The sequence below is a fragment of the Sinohyriopsis cumingii genome, chromosome 2, assembly GCF_028554795.1.
Source record: "Sinohyriopsis cumingii isolate HCF-2022 chromosome 2, ASM2855479v2, whole genome shotgun sequence".
NCBI lineage: Eukaryota > Metazoa > Mollusca > Bivalvia > Unionida > Unionidae > Sinohyriopsis > Sinohyriopsis cumingii.
In genome coordinates this window covers 29,901,276-29,919,651 of record NC_142962.1, presented here as the reverse complement: position 1 = coordinate 29,919,651, position 18,376 = coordinate 29,901,276, and the positions used below count along the sequence as shown (strand labels likewise).

Here is an 18,376-nt window from a genome sequence, read left to right as displayed (position 1 = left end):
AGGGTTGGTTGATGTGGTTAGCTGGTTTTAACAGCATTCTGAAAACATTACTGACTGTATCATGAAAAGGAAATGATAGCTAAGTGCCTATGCCATGGTCACGCCAAAGCGAAGTGCCTTTCCATGGCTACTCCAAATCTAAGTGAACTTCTCATGATCACACTAAAGCTAAGTGCATTTCCCATGGTCACACCAAGGCTAAGTGCCTTTCCCATTGTCATACCAAAGGTGTTTGGTGCATCATTCTGTTCAAAATCACTGGGTAGCAACAATAAAAAGATAGTAACTAAAAGGGTCAAATTATTGGCAATTACTGTAAACCATGATAATGTAGTGAAATCAACTCAGCATGTTAATGACTTAAATGCTGTCCAAGTAATTACTCATAATACTTTATCAATTATTTTTTTGCCGTAACATATTTTTTTGAACATAACTTCCTCACTCTCCCTCAATAACTCACACAGAACGGGGTCCACAAACATAGATCACACAATAAGCGAGGACAGAGATACTGAGGGACCTCCAAAAATTGGAACAAATCGCTCTGACATTGAGAAAACTGTGGGGGGGAAGCGGTGTTAGGGAACTTGGCTGTTTATTGACTGAATCCTCATGTTACAATCACGTCGATAATAATTTTTAATAACACGCTTTTTCTAATAAAGTTGTCTGTTATTCTGTTTAAATAACATTTATATTTAAAACGTCCAACATCTGAAAGATTGTTCCAACTGGTTTTAACAACTGTCACGTGTATGCGAAAATATCTGTGTATTACGTCACTGCTTTTTGTTTTCTTGACGAGTCTGGTTCCCATAGTGATTTTAATATTATCCTGCCAAATCCGGAGTGCACAGAGCAGGGAGCTAGACTAACTATTAATACACCACCAAACAAGATTCCTTTTTTCAAAAACACGCGACATTTATTTCGTGTGACAATCATCTGAGTCGAAACTCAATTTTTGTATTGTTCAGTTAGTACAATACTGATGTTGTGATTTCACTGGAAGTAATAATGAAACTTCTTATCATCCTTGAGGATATCTCTAAGTTCCAGTTCAAGAATTCTCTGAAACTCGCTTGCCCACAATGATCCATATCTGTGAAATCAAGCTCTTTACTTTATGAAGTATTCTTTTTGCTTTGCTGCCTTGTTATCTTTGATCACAGTTATGAAAGAGTCGGTTAATTTAAGGTAGTTTAGGTAACATACACAATAATATTTATAAGTGTTTGATTGATCAAATGAAGTGAGTTCACCCGACATACGAATGGGGCCGCTAGATTTTAAGTTTGTTGGAGTTTCATTTCTTTTAACTTTCTTTTATTCCAACTCCTTTATTTGATTCAAACGACATAATTAATGTGATAATACAAAGGAGACCAGCTTTAAATTCAGTGCAACAATACAACAAATACTTCCACAAGTCAGTTATCAAAACATGGTTAGTACTTAATTAGGTTCATAAAGAAATGCTTGTGGACATAGCTGTTATGGTAGATGACGCATTTTACGCTCAATTTCAAGAGGACACATTGCATTTATGACTAAACTTAAAAGGAACTGAAAGAACATAAATTTCAACTGATAAAAAATTATTTAATTTGTATTTATTAAAGTACTACCTCCACTCGACGTAGGTGGCATTTTCATTGATCAAATTTTCCTTACATATCATTAATTGCAGTGTACTAAGAATGTCGTTTGGAAAGAAAATGTAAAACATTGTATGACCTATTTTTTAATTTGATATTTAATAGTGCTGATTAAAATTTCCAGGTCATATCTACTGTTTTCGACGATAAAACAAGCGATACATCAAAGTTTCCGTTACCAATTTTGATTGCGATTTTCTTCAAGTTCAACAAATAGGGATAAATTTTTGGGGTATTTTCTGGTTTAAAAAATGGGATCCATGCCTGACCCCGCGTTATAAGCGGGTTCGCAAGTTATCAGGGCGTGAGTTATCGAGGGAGTGGTTTATATATATACAAATAATATTTCTTACAGTCACATAAATTTATAAAACTGCTGAAACTCTGATGCAGATGCAACTATGTATAAATATACATACTGGTGCATGTCATATAACTCTATTATTAGGTATCCCCAAAACTTCACAATGTAACAAAAAACTGTCTTAACTGAAAAAGGCAGAAAAATATCTTAAAAACAAACAAGAGGAATGGTGAATAATTTGCTCACATAAATATCTGCCCACCTCCTTTGTACCCTCCATGAGGAAGATAAGTCAATAGGAAAAAGGAGTAAAAGCTCTCAGCAGCATTTTGAAACATAAATCCAGTACACCAGCCTACTGAAACAGAGTCCATACACACAAATATAACAGTCCAATATTATGCTGTTCACTGATTATTTCATGGAACGAAAAGACCAAAAACTAAATGTTCCTGGAACTGGCTGCCCCAAAAACATAATTTTTCCTTGCCTTACTGCAAGTACTGTACTTTACTCAAAAGTGTAAATCACTCTCGACTTTATAAAGCTATGTAAAATATACTCGATATTTCAAATTGTCTAATTTTTGGAGTTATATGGTCAGGGTCTGCAAATCTATCACAAATGCATTCTTGGTTATTTATGCTGAATCAGTACTAGTATCAGAAAGGATGAGTCTGAATTTAGCTCTGGATATTTTATCCCTGACATTTTCAGTATAATGTCATCCATACTCACTTTTATATAAACAACTTTCATCAGGAAGTAATTTGTTGTGACAAAGAAAGAATGTTGTTTGACCTTAATCTACCAAATTTTTTATTTTCATAAAAGCACTTCTCCAGATCCTGATGTAAACAAGAACAGAGTAGTTTCATTGTATTACACTGCAAAAATCTTCTTTGTTGAAGTTGAAAAAGAAAGAAAGTTGGAGAAGCACTATTAATTTTATCAGAAGAAAAAAAAACAGTTGCTTTGAATTTCACAATTAGCTCATTTCAATGTACTGTGAATGTGTCACAATTACAGGAAACACACCATATATAAATAAAACCTGTGGTTACCAACTCTTTGAACTAATAGGTTAAAAATGCAATGTAATTATCTCAGTTCCTTTATGGTGAAATACACTGTGTTATAGGCTTTTATAAGTCACTAAATCCCTAGCTTAGCCTAACTGTCATACAGATGCATAGGTACCTCTCAATACAATTAACCACCAGCGCATTACCATGTCTGCATGACAAGGGACAGCTTATTCATTTATTTAAACCACTATAATGTCCATATCAAATGCATAAAAATTAAGTTGTTTTTGATGTTTTTGTCAGACCAATGCACACATGTACAAAAAATACCAGTACAATGTACAATTTTTATGTATATCTATATTATGTATATCATTTCCAAGAATATAGTTAGTTAATAATACTTTAAATACCAATATTCTGAAGTTTGCACTTTAAAGAAAAGACCATACTTGTATTGTGTATATTCATTCATAACAATCCTATGTTCAGTTGCACTCTAATTCATATAAACAACTTGAGATGTAAATGGAGGTCATATTTTTTTAAAGGCCAGACTGACCTTACTTCTGATTAGTCAGTGTAACCCATGTGACCTTGCTGACAGTTGAGATTATCTATTGCAAAGTTTTATGTATTGCATATTGATAATCTATATATAAGAATTATTACATAGAATTAGCCATTCTTAGTTGTACTATCAGTCATGGAAGTAATTCAGTTACATTGAGAGGATTCATCTACAATATTTAATCATTCATTGGAATTACAGTGCTAAGATTCATTTAACAACTAGTCGATATGAAACCTTTTACCACTTTTAAATGATCTTATATATAACCTTTTGTATGGTGCTAAATAGCCTAATTGTGCTGATGCACCATAAAAATATAATCAATCAATCATTTAACAACTACTTGGATATTTAATAACTTGTATAGAATTATGGTGAATTCATTTAAAGACATTTTGGGATTATATCATAGTGATTTTTCTCTGCTGTTGATACATTAGTACACTTCAGAACATCATTCAGAATACAATTGGAACTCATTCGGATTATTCAATACTTTTGGAATTCATAGAACATTTACTGTTTATGATTTCATTCACCATGCTTGAAGTTATTTTTACATTTTCACTTTGTATTTTATGAAATAAATTATATTTTTAATTTTACAAACTTGTTGGTTTTCATTCTTTTTAGTTACTTATTTTAAGACCACAGTGTTACAACTCAATGGTCTTAAAGTAACAGAAAAGGACAAAAACCAACAAGTTTTGGAAAACTCAACAAATAATTTATTTCCCTAGAATACACTGAAATCTAAAAAGAACAAATAGTATAAGAATTAGAACCCAAACAGTCTAAAAGTTCTATCAATGAATTAGATCACAAAAAGTCCTAAACTTTTTTCACAAGTCCAAAGATAAATGTGGCAATATCCTAACAGTCGTCTAATGTATCACAATAATGTAATTCAAACTGGCCTTGACTGAACTCACTATAATTCCAAATGAATGTTTTAGTCCACAAAAGTAATTCCAGTGGATAATAATCTGATTAAATAAATAAACCCAAATTAAAACTGAACATAACAATAAGACCGATTCCACTTTGTATGTTAAAGCAAGAATGAATAATCCTTAAGTAAACAAGTTTATATACCCCTCCACTTGACCTAGGCTGCAATTACCATTTTCTGAAAATACTGTCAGCAACGGAAAATTTCTTTCCTGGAATTTTCTAAGGTCAGAATCAAGACTGTATCTTTAACTCAAACTGAAGTAGACATGTTTATAATTAATAATGATCTGAATATTTAATCTATAATCATAAAGAAATATTAGCTATGCAGTATATTGCTTACAAAATAAATGTCACTGTTCAGGTAGAACAGTAAATTGATTTTGGACTAAGGTCAATTACAAAATACAAATAAACATAGCATAAAATCATTGGAAAAAGCCAACAAACAACACCAATTAAATATAGTATTAAAATAACAACAATCACAACAACATGCACATATGATATTAGTACAATGTACACATCTACATGTTATACCAGTACAATGTGCATATATATACATGATATCAGTACAATGTAAATGTGAACACATGATATCAGTACAATGTAGACACATACAAATGATATCAGTACAATGTATACACGTACAAATATCAGTGCAATGCACATATGAACACCCAATATCATTACAATGTACACATGGACACACAATATTTACCATCATCCTTATCAATTTGCAGACAATTAATGCTGTCATCAGACAGACTGCTTCGGCACAAGATTTGTCTGTTACAGAACACTGTTAGCATGCCACACGAGTCACCCACAATAACGTCATTGTTGTAGAACTTGGTCACATCATGAACAGTAAGAGTCTGTATAGGGCCACCCTTAGTTTCCAGAGTCAGCTGAAAATAAATCATTCCTTTCTAGACTGAATAAGTAAATGCAAGTCTTGTAAGTGGCTTTCTTGATACAAGCAAAGGAAAAAAACAAAGTATCTAAACATATTTAGTGTTGCAGTAAAAAAGAATTTATATGCAATATGAGTAATGTGGCACCATTTACATTAAAGGTACTTTTCAAAAAGGTAGTTTAGGGTGGGGATAAACTAATTTTTGATTACATAATTTTTACCTGTCACTAGTGCCTGGTTTACCTTTTCTGTAACACAAGTACCCTCATCTGAACTCAAAATTCCATCCTCCTATTAGATTGAAATTTCCAGAAGATCTTGAACATAAAAAAATTGCAGACCCATTCTGACTTTCACATCACAGACCCATGTAGAAAACCCTTCCTGTTAAACTTGGGCCCTGAATATGCTTCAGACATAAAGATGGAATCTTGCAATAGTAATGGAAACTGTTACATAATTAAATTAATATTATTCCACATATCTACCCATTATTATTATGTGCATGCCATACATGGCTCAACTTGCCACTGTTTCATTTTCTGTATCTCCTTTACCTGTTAATTATAATAGGATTCAGTTTGTAGGAAATATCTTTGAATGCCTGACAGTTCGTGAGAAATGTCTTTGTTGAATAAGTCTTAAAGTTCAGTAAAACATCCCTGGAATTTTCGTGATATTGTTTTCTACCATTACATAGACATATGTTGAAAATATTAATAATGTAATTGGATGTAATGCCTGTACATGGGTATGGGATGCTTTTGTACATTCTAGAATGACGAAAAACCTACGTGGTATTTTGTAACTTACAAACTTTCAAGTGTTTCTTAAACTAAAATGTTCTAATCAAATATTCTTTTAACAAACTTTGAGGTAAATACCTTAAAGAAATTGCATCAGCAATATCAATAACAATTCTGATGTGAAATGTTTGCTGTAATCAATTCATTTCAACTTCTTTTTTTCTTCTGGTGATTACACATTCAATCTGAAAACCACAGATGCAAACTTATTGAAAGGAAATAACAGAATAATCCAACACACTTCATAAACAGAGGTGTGGAAATATAACTGGAATGGGTAGTTTCTGCATCAGTCACGGCAGAAATGAAATTTCACCAGAAAAATTGGACTTACAAGATAGTTTTTGGTCTTCATCAAAGAAATTAATATTCCCACAATGCAAAAGCAAAGAAGGTACACATCTGTAATTATGGGTGCATGGTATTACTGGTATACTGGTTTATCATGTTTTTTTCAGTCATACATAGCATTGTAAATTTTTGCTGTACTAGTATTTTGGTATTTTCTGTCAGTAAGGAACAGATTTAAATTCCACAGTAACTTGATTATGAACTTAATAATATTAAAAGCATGTTTTTTCATAATCACAAAAAAATCATTAATTTTTGTGTTCTTTATTTAAATACTTCTACCGTATATACTCACGTATAAGCCGAATAATTTAGGAAAAAATAAAGGCCTAGAAGAAGAGGGGATTGACTTATCTGCGGGCCAATGTCTAAACTTGACAGTTTTTAGGTCTTTTTGTTGACTACTGTAAAGGCTATAAATCTTGGGGCACAAAACAATAATTTTTTTCCCTGTCCTAAGACATAGGCATGTAAAAACGTAACTTTCGGTGACCTAACAGTTATTAAACTGTTATAAAGTACTATGATTGGTTTTGTTATTATTTTGCATGTGTATATTTTCTGATTTCTCCAACACAAAGTTACATAAAGGTAAATACAGCCGGTTGATTTTACCAGGGAGACCATACTTAACTATAATGTACAGTACTTACGCAGTGCATAGCGTGCATAGCGTCACTTAAATCCTTACTTATTCCCACACAATGATGCACATTTTGCTTGATTCCTTGTTTCTACCAAATTGCATTCTTCCAGATAACATTTCAGCTAGTCCTTAACAGCCGTTTTATTTACAGTGAATCACGCACTCACGAGTTACTCATTTTCAATGATAAAAGCGATCCTACAAATTGAGGTAATACTTATAAAATGGTACGCATGTTTATTTGTGCAAAGCATAATTTACATGTTCACGAAGAGTGGTAATAATGAAGGCTAAAATTCTCATAGAGATCAACTAAGATCAACATCAATCAATTTTAGCTTTGTGTTTTAGCTGAACAAACATAACTTTCCATACGATGGAAAGCTTGATGTTTTGGTGTCTACCATGTTTGTCTTTCATTTTGTAACAGCAGAACAGGCCAGTTAATCATTAAAACCCTAAAACTGGCTTGTGATAAAAGGGAATTTCAACTAGTAAATATACCAGTTTAACATTGGTATATACAGTATAAAAATGCAAAGTTACTGGTGTAAGTTTCTTTCATGGGAATGGAGCTATAGCATATGGAGTTACAGCATTCGTAGTGATCATTCTTGGGACTGAAATTAATTGTGGATGATTTTATTGTTGTGGTGTATCTTTTTGTTCTGGTTTATTTTTTTATTTTTTTTATTATAGCCCTTTACCTCATACAGCATAGTGACAAAGTGCAGCACGCTATAAATAGAACACCTGTTACCTAGCCGACCGCATATGCATAGGCATGCCTGTGAATTGTTAAGCAATGTAGTGGTGTTACGTTTAACATCAATTTTAACCATTTTACCTTTTTGGTACACATACATTATATGTGGGCAAATTTAAGAGTAAAGTCCGATTGTTATAGCTGTGTAATTATTTTTCGCAGAAGAATATTTTATGTGCTTTAAAATCGAGAGAGAACTCGTTCACCGTCATGTCAGTGAGGCCGCGTGACCGACCGTAGCTGCCATTTCCCATACTCGAAACTTACATGTTTTTCGTCTGCGTCCACATCATCTGAATTTGATAATCAATAAAAACTAATTGCTGCTTACATAAATATCAGAGACTTTACCTAAGTTACTGAATCTTTCGTGGTTGTGATTCTAATCGTGAAAACTTCATAAGTACTGAATGAAATCCTGCCTGTGAACTATTAAGCAATGTAGTGTATGTTACGTTTAACTTCAATTTTAACCATTTTACATTTTTGGTACACATATATTACATGTGGAAAAATTTAAGAGTAAAGTCCGATTGTTATAGCTGTGTAATTATTTTTCACAGAAGAATTTTTTTATGTGCTTCAAAATCTTGAGAGAACTCGTTCACCTTCATGTCAGTGAGGCCGCATGACCAACCGTAGCTGCCATTTCCGATACTCGAAATTTACAAGGTTTTCGTGTGCGTCTATATCACTAAGTCATCTGAATTTGATAATTTATAAAAACTAATTGCTGCCTACATCAATATCAGAGACTTTACCTAATTTATTGAATCTTTAGTGGTTGTTATTCTAATCGTGAAAACTTCTTACGTACTGAATGAAATCTGCGGCTGCCATTTTGGAGAGTGGAGATTACAACCCAGTTACTTTAAATAGCAGATATCGACCAGTGCATGAATAGCGACCACGTGATCTGACGTACTTGTCATTTGCAGAAATGAATGTAGTATCTAATAGGGGGGTTTTCCCCGAAGGTGGCGCTACGAAAACTAGCTCAAAATAGCTTATGTCTACAGCAGGCGTCAAAAGGCGCTTCCATGCGAATCTTGTAGAGGCGTCAAAAGGCGCTTCCATGCGAATGGAGTAGAGGCGTCCAAAGACGCTTCTATGAGGTAAAGGGATAGTAGAGGTAAAAATAATCATTAATTTACGTGAATAATGTTTAAATTTAATATTCTATTTAGTGAAGAAGCAAATGCTTTATACTAAAATATTTATTTTGTCACAACAATAATTCACAGGTGATACAACAGACCATGTAGGACTTTTCTTGTTTAGAAGAAATAAAAATCAAAGACATAATGTAATAATCAGTTGTTCTCTACAAAAATCGGAAGATATGATGAAATCAGGAGGTAGGCGTGGAGCGACCCAAAAAATTGGGAGTTTGTGTTTTCCTCCTGGCATGAAAGTTGACTGGTATGGTGTAAGGTCGCTTATATCAAAGCAAACTACAACTCAGCTTTCATGGCACTGGCATAATCTTTTAAGCATTATTTCCATAACTTTATAAGAAAACAGAAAATTAAATAAATTACTTTTCAAACAAGTTTATACCATTTTGTTTTATTAATCATGCACGCCAAACTCAAGATAATTATATATGTAATTTTTTTAAATACAAGTTTGCCTAAATAAATGCATTTAGAACTTACCTCATGCATCTTGAGATGCCTCAGAGTTGTAAGTCGGCTTATACACGAGTCATGCACTTTTCAGTGTTCATACCTGTTCAGTTTGGGGGTCGGCTTATACACGAACAGGCTTATATGCGAACAGGCTTATATGCGAGTATATACGGTATATGTCACCAATCAATTCCACTTATTAAAAACATAATTATATTTATGAACCTTTAATCAAATACTAGGCATGTACCACATATGCCAACATGACAGCCAAATGGGATGTTGTGAGAGGTATTTGATCCAAATCCAACTTCTGGCCCAAAAAAAATGCAGAAGAAAAAAAATGATATAGTTTTTATTTATTTACAAATGTATGCTCAGAATATAAGTATTTTATTCCATTATAATACCAAGAATCATGCTAAGAATTTTGGATAGCAATTGGTTTCTGATTGAATTTTATAGAATTTCTCTAGGCCACTAAATATTTTCTTATTTCTAAAATCAGTTTATGTTTAAGAACCCTTTGTGTTAAATATTTTGAGCCATGTTAGCATCCCACTCAAAGATCCTGTTGATTATATCAATAATGCAGCGAGTAAAATGTAAGCTTCATTGTGAACACTGTATATTTTCATTGTGAACACTGTATATTTTCATTGTGAACACTGTCTATTTTCATTGTGAACACTGTATATTCTATTAGCAAGCTTTCCAATGTCAGCTAAAGTGTAAGTTTCATCATCCTACTCTAGTTACCATTTGTAGATGATAACTTAAACCACTGTTGACATCCATATAGCAAATTCACCTGCTATAAGGCACTGACCATTGGTTGGGGGTTTGCAATTTTCTATCAAGTTGAGCTATTTTGTTTTATGTGAAGATAATTAATTTGTTTCAAATAATATAATAGATATAATATGGTGTTATTTTGCTATGAATAATGGCAAGATATTCTGGCAGTTATTTGTTAGCCAGAAATCAACAATTTCCCAGCCCATGCCCCAGAAAATTAAATTCTTGGTTCCTAATAAAATTGCAGGATACTGTGGTATGTAGCACAATATGTTCAGAAATATCACTGTATAAGACAGTGCAAACTCTTTCACAGTACCAAGTTCTAAAATTAAAGAACACTGAAATCTTGAATCCAAATGGATTACCTTTGGCTGTGTAAAATCTGACTTCTGCACAAATTCATATAGTCGAACAATGCCATCTTCACCACCAAGCAGAAGATTCAAACCAGACTGACTGTAAAGAAAACATAGCATATGCTTTTAAAGATTTACATCCTTTTGCCTCAGTAATTGAAAAAAGACAGGTTTACACAACAACTTGTTATGACAGGTCTTTATCTAAACAATACTTTTCTAGGGAAACCCAAGGCTTCATTTCCAGCTAATGTATTCAGGCAAGTGAACTGCTTTAAGTGGTAGGAAATAACGATCTGTATTGGGATTACCTGCCTGTTGAATACAAAAAGCTGCTTGCCGTGTAACAGGCAACTTTTATAGCAATCTGAATGGTCATTAAGACCAGATGACCCCCAAATAAAGGTGTCTGTTATGGCAGGTTTCACTCTATTCCAAAGATCAGGAAAAGTTCCCAGTTCTAAGATTTTATTCAAAAGTTTCACTAACAGATAAAAACTTACTTTCCACATCTGAACAATTCTTTGCTATGAGGTCAAGAACGTATCTTATTATTTTTTTCAATTTTGGTTTTTTATTTAAATCTTTGATAGCTAATGAAATTCTATTTGTATTTTAATTTTGTTAATGTCATCTGGAACACCACAGAGATTTAGGATGTCTTCATAAGGAATTTTGTTACATGCTGACCATTTAATACAGTAAAACTAGCTTAACTGCCCATCCTAGGACAGGACCAAAAAGTCACAAAAAACTGGGATGAGTGAATTTAAAAGAAAGTTTAAACAAATGAATACAAAAGAACTAAACAAATATTTGGGATACCACCACATATTTCAAACTCACGATCTTTTGTTTGGCAGCCAGGACACAAGAAAGACAAATGTGGGTGTTTATATATAAGATCATCTCGAATTCTTTAATTGCTTAGATATATATAGCATGGAGATAGCTAGGTCAGCTCCTGGTATATTGTACCTGAAGTCACATTTCGTTCAAGTGACAGAATTTGGCCAATTACTTAAGGGAGGTTCCAATTTCCATCTGCAGAATGTTAATGTTTAAAAATTCAATCAAATGTTTCTGGAGGTTTTGGGTTTGATTCCAGCTTTAAACTAATTCTGTAATAACTGTTTCTGTTTATATCTGTGCTGCTTTTTTATACTGCTTCCATTCTCATGTGAAATCATGTAAAGTAATGATAGTGAATCTAGTTCACATCCAATGTAGTTGTTTCTTTTATGAGTTCATGTCCAGTGTACCTATTTCTTTTACAAAGTCATGTCCAATGTAACTGTTTCTTTTACAAGTTTATTTCCAATGCAGCTATTTCTTTTACAAGTTCATTTCCAATGCAGCTATTTCTTTTACAACATAATTCTGGACTATATGCAGCAAGTTCCTGCTAATGGATTTTGACCTCAACAGGTTTAAAGGTTTTGGAATGTAGATTCCAGCTAATGGATTTTGACCATAAGATGTGTTTTCATTTAACAACTTGTTGAAAGACAACATTCTCCCGGCTGCCAAAATTAAGTTCCACCTCCATGTATGCCAGTCTGTTTTCAAGTTCTCATTTATGTGTCAGGTTTTAATACAACTTAAGTCTTTCTCAACATGATGAATTTAATGCTTCGACAGCAACTCTGATTTCTTTTTCTATACTTTTGGGCTCTTCTCAAGATATTATTTTTATTTATACAATCCCATTTTTCTGATTGTACATTTTATGGTGCTACATATCACTGTAATTCATCACTTACCAGTATTTGAGTAAGTAATTATAGAAATACCGAGGAAAGAATTTTTTTATATTAAAAATTCATGTTACATAACACCGTAATTTTAAAAATATTTAAAACCAAAATAGTTGTATTTGTCACAATTTTGAATATTACAAAACAAAATTATATTTATGATCCTTTAATGACAAGTTTGGCACATGTCATATGGTAATCAAATGGGAAATTGTGAAAAACAGTCAGGGAAATCCAAGTTTTGTTAATATTTCAAAAAGAAAAACATCATCTTTTTAGCTATTTAAAAGTGTATGTCAATGTGCAATGTACATTAATTTGTAAGAATGCAAATCCAAGATTTTCAGGAGAGCAGGTGTTTTCTGTTCACATAATTTCTCATGTCCACTAAATATTCTCTCTTTTGTTGAGCATGTTTTACATTTACTGATCCTATCTAATAAACATTTTATTGGGGTGTTGGTATCCCACTCAAAGTTTCACTACTATTATATCAACAGTGTAGCTAATAAATTGTAGACTTCAGTGTCAACACTTCCAAATTTTATCAGCAGGTTCTCCAATGTCAGCACATCTTTTACAAAGTGACAGCTGCAGTGTAAGCTCAACTCCAGGAGAAATGCCAGGAAAAGAACTCAAGCCTCTAAAACACATTCATCAACAGGGAAAACAATGACACAGTCAGCCATGGAGGTCTTTGGAAGACCATAGCAGAATTCTGTTGCCCAAATAAATTCAACGTGATGGTACAGCAATTTTATGATGGCATGCTCGCTTGTGTTATGGATGACAGTGATTCATCTGAAACTATTCTCAGTCATCAATTGAGTCAAGTAAGGCTGTGTGTCAGGCCTGTGATTGTTCTCTGAATACCAAATCTGAGTCTGACACACAACATAGTATGGACATTTTCTCAAACAATATAATGGATATGTGGTGTTATTTTGCTATAAATCAGAGCAAGATATTTTTCAAGCTATTGAGAGATCAAAGTTTTCATCAACAGTCCTAGGTCTCTGACCCAGAACATTATACTGTTGGTCCCTAATATAATTTTAGTATACTGTTGTACATATCAAAGTATGTTCAGAAATACGTCATATTGTTGCACAAAATTTTTTGGGATATTCAACTCTTAGTCAAACATATTGTGCACCAAGGGTCCAGGGCTAACCACCAGAGTTTTAGAGTTTCATGTCTGATGTTCAATGTGAACATATTGCTTGCAGATTGAACTAATGCATGTTTCTTCGAACTTAGCTCCATTAGCATTCCAATGACATTATTTATCCTTTTCTGTGAGACCAAATTTTCATTCATATTTTAAACAAGATTGATCTACCATTTTGATTCAGCAATTCGGAGTCATGCTCTCAAATATTTAATTTCTAATTTTAATTTTGCAATTTAGACAGGTGTCAGATGGGAGATCATGCCAGTCTGAATTTTCAAGTAAATTGTTTAAAGTTGTGTGATTTATTGCTTCATCTGTGCATCATGATAAAAAGTAGGAGTCAAGATTTCTACAAACTGTGCATAATAATTTATTCTGGGATAATTACTTCACATAAAGTTTAAAAATTTATACAAAATGTCATTTCTTGCTCTTTAGGTATTGTACTAAATTCCTTTTACTCCATGCTTTTTCTTAAAAGATAAACTAGCTCCACCATGAATATAAGCCAAGTTTTATGCGACTTGTTAATCGACTGCTGCATCACAAGTAATTTCGCTTTAGTTACATAGCTATGTTTTTCTTCGTAATGCAACCACCCACCCCCGCAAACTGGTTAACCCCGGTAATGGGTGCACTAAAGATCGATACCCTTGTAACTCATTGTTAATATATATATATATAAATTCACCTAAAAGCAGACCCAACCAATAAAACATTAAATTTATATTTTGTAGTAAAACTGACGATGCAATGAATATTGTATATTTCTTTGAGTTTCATTTCAAAGTTCCCCGATCGCCAAAATAACATTCGGAGGCCCTCGTCTTTCGATAGTCTGGTTCTCTATCTCACGTGTTCTTTGCGTTCCCCTTCATGTAGCGGAACACAAGGTGGAGAGCATTTAAGCTGGTAACGAATGCTGGCTGATTTCGGACCATGACTGATTTAGACCATGACTGATTCGGACCACGACTGATTTGACTCAAATTATGGGCTGTTTCGGCCCAAAGACCAGGCTGATTTGGACCACATGAAATACTATAAGAAAAGCAATGGAATACACGTACCTGATTTTAAAAAATGTATTACTGTTCTCGCAAACATTGTAAAAGAACGCAAAAGGTTGATTTTAAGCTTTTACATTTCTATATGATGCTTATTAGCAAAATTCTCGCCAAATTCAGAACACAATAGCTACACACTATCGCATTTAACTGTTTCAACCTAAAATAATAATTTATTGTTTACAATGAAAAAAATAATAAAGATATTTTTTAATATACCGGGGGAAATATTTTTAAACTTTTCATATATCAGGCCGATATGTCCGACTTTCAAAAATGGTACTAGCAGCTGCATCGCTAGGCGCTTATCATTAAGACGTTAGTGTTAGGACTGGTGAGCCTGGTGTCAGGATAATGTTGTTGGTGTTGTTATAGGGTTTAACGCCATTTTTCAGCACACGATAGGCTATACATGGCGGCCAGTATTAATGATGGAGGAAGAACCCGAGAAATGCCCGGAAAGAACCACCGACCCTCGAGAAGCTACTGGCAAGCTTTTTCACATACCCACATTAGCCGAATCCGAGACTCGAACCCACGCAGACAGTGGTGAGATGGCAGTGATCCGTAACGGAGGGCGCTTTAGACCCCTCGGCCACTCCGAGCCCCGTGTCAGGATAATGTAACTGGGTGGGACATGATGCCACTTGTCTGTGGAATGATGCCCCAGAGCTAGACATCACTATAAACTACCAGACTGCTGACATTGTAACGGTATAACTGATATATTTTTTCAAAGTTACGTTAAAAATCCAAAATCACACACACACACACACAGAGTTTCTCTCTCAAATAGTAATGCATATAAATGTACCCGTGTGTTGTTTCAGCATAGAAATCGTGCTTTTTTGCATGGTATTTAACCACAAATTTTGTGTGTGTGTGTGTGTGTGTGTCTCACTATTAAAAATTAAACTATTTTAAATAATAATATGCTTCTTTTATCTTTGCTCCTGCACAGTATACACTTTAATATAAATTTACATACAATTAAATAATATATTATAAATTCAGCTATTAAAATAGGGAAAATGAATTTTGCCAGACTAGACAATACAGCTTCTGAAAGTGCAATGAGTGAATTTCCAAATATACAAAATGTAAAAGATGTTATCGGCTCTTTTTTATACAATTGACCTCTGAAGTTTAGGAAGTGAAAATGACCAAGTGGAACTAGCACATTTTTGAAAGATGCACATCTAGAGTAAGGCCAAGCTGTATACTCTATAACCCATATTACACCCATCAATCATATACCAAAATAAAGGGAATTAAAGGTTCTTTGAATTATACCTAAGATATACAAGGTCTTTTTTAAATAGCCAGTATAACCAGTGAGGAAAGCCGGGGAAATTCTTTTTCTTTAAAATTCCAACCCTGCAAAATACGAAACTGTAGAGCGCCACCTGTATGAAGTGTAAGGAGAACTACTTGGTGCGTTATTTGCTGTGTGAGTCGGCAACTGACAGTTTATACAACGATAAACTCAGATAAAACCAAAACGTTAAACTCTTAAATAAACCCTTCCTTCCCATTCCACATTCATCTTGTTTGAGTGATGTTGATAATATAATATAGATCACTTATAATTGAAAGTCTGTGTGTTTATATAAAAGTGTTAAATTTCTTATAACAACACATTACGGATCACCACGAGAATTTTTTTAAAAACAAATATAACTGGTTGGTTGGTTGGTTGGTTGTGGAGTTTAACGCCATTTCTCAGCACACGATAGGCGATACATGGCGGCCTGTATTAATGGTGGAGGAAGAACCAGGGAAAACCCTTGAAAGAACCACCGACCCACTAGAAGCTACACCCACACTGGCTCAATCTGAGACTCGAACCGGCGCAGACAGAGGTGAGATGACAGTGATCCGTAACGGAGAGCGCTTTAGACCACTCGGCCACTCGGGGCCCCTACAAACATAACTATTAACTTTCGTGATTGATAAATATAATATACTAACATTATTCATTAATGTAGTAATTGCTTTCAAACTCGGAGCAGGCTGAATCCGTACAAATTACTGACTGAATCGGCCCAGATTCTTGGCTGATTCTCCAAACTTCCAAGCTGATTCGGACCATGTGAAATATTATTCAGTTTAGTCCAGGATTTAAATGTGACATTTAAATATGTTTTTAAAGACGATCTTCTCATTATGTCCCAAGTACGTCGAGCAGTTCAAATTTGCATTTAAGGTAACAAAATCCCGCTAGATCATGGTGTTTTTATATGTAAAAAAATAACGTACTTTTGTTTATTTTGCATCGGCAATTTAGTAATGAAATATTTTTTAAACTTCTCGTTCAACTATAAATAGTTTGTTTTATTGAGAAATAATAAAATTACGAACGCTGACCGAAACAATAATAAACTAAATGATGGGCGTAGTACAAGTGAGCTTTCAGATACTGATTGAATTCTGTGCATTAGCCATGATGCTGAACTCAGTAGCAACCGCATTTCCTGAGTAAGCGTCAATGATGCTTTTTATCGAGTTCAAGTATCATTCATCAGTGGTTAGCAAATCTCAATGAACAATCAGATTAAATTGTTCAGTTAGAGAGACGATAGTATAACCCTTTGGCTTATTGACGGTCATCGCCAATTCAGTTGATTTCGGGTTATAAAGGTCCATGCCATAAAGACTTCTCAGGATGACTTTGGTTATTAGGTTGGAACCCTTTCATATATAAAACTGCAGATATCACATCATGCTTACACCCACTCTATTTTTCCAAATAAAATGCATCTAATGATTTGAAGAGCAGAGCAAAAGGAACAGATAACACTTTTTTTGTGTGTGTTAAGTACAGACGCGGAGTTGATCAAATGAAAAAGTTGAAAAATTGCAAATTTTATAGATTTAACAAGTCATTACGTTGAAGAAGAACAACAATAAACAAAGCCTTAACAACCATGTGGCGACGTCTCATAATTACTATATATGTTCCTTGGGGCGACTTCTCCAGGCGAAGTGGGTCGACTTCTCCGACCACCATGGGGCGACTTCTCCCAGGGCGAGTTCTGCATGGGGCGAGTTCTCCGCTATTCCAAATGAAACAGCGAGTTGCAACACGATTTGATCATCCGCGAATTTTTTTGTTCAGAAAGAACTACCTGATTGTAGTTGATAATGGCATCATGTAGAATGACTCTAAAAATTTTGTATGATGGTTTAATTAGGACGCTTTGGTCCTCCGCGCAATTTGGTATACTTCGTTTCAAGTTATCAGAGCGATTATTTTGATGAATTATTACTAAAATTTATTGTTTTCTAATTGTTTGTGACGACGCGCATTGTTCATTCGATCTGATTAAAAGTAATTTATTTCCATTGTTCGTTATAACATGGAATTGCGGAATTGGCAACGGGTAGAACACAAAATCTTGTCCGCATTCCACCCGCTGACGATTCCGATTTTTACCTGTCACCAATATTCACCTGAAACACCAGTCTTGGGAATTCCCCTGTCGAAGTTGGGTACACCACATGTATGACGTCATCGTCATTGGCTGATCTCAGTTGGTAAGTTTAATATATTTCTATGTTTGGCTTAATTTTCTGATTTT

At 33.9% G+C, this 18,376-nt stretch overlaps 2 protein-coding genes across 2 annotated transcripts in view; one reads left to right on the top strand and one right to left on the bottom strand.

Annotated features, from left to right (window-relative positions):
• Positions 1 to 14,562, bottom strand: part of LOC149804547 (uncharacterized) — a 31,307-nt gene extending 16,745 nt beyond the window's left edge. Inside the window, exons 1-3 of the mRNA XM_089941387.1 lie at positions 14,420 to 14,562; positions 10,807 to 10,897; positions 5,243 to 5,432 (exon numbers count right to left, since the gene is read on the bottom strand). Coding sequence (XP_089797513.1) covers positions 5,243 to 5,432; positions 10,807 to 10,897; positions 14,420 to 14,541 — 403 coding nt within the window. The 5' untranslated portion in view covers positions 14,542 to 14,562. The remainder of the gene's footprint in view (positions 1 to 5,242; positions 5,433 to 10,806; positions 10,898 to 14,419) is intronic.
• A 3,713-nt stretch (positions 14,563 to 18,275) lies between these two features.
• The window catches only part of LOC149804545 (uncharacterized), a 91,470-nt gene continuing 91,369 nt past the window's right edge, over positions 18,276 to 18,376 (top strand). The window contains exon 1 of the mRNA XM_089933073.1: positions 18,276 to 18,332. The gene's annotated coding sequence lies outside the window, so the exon portion shown is untranslated. The remainder of the gene's footprint in view (positions 18,333 to 18,376) is intronic.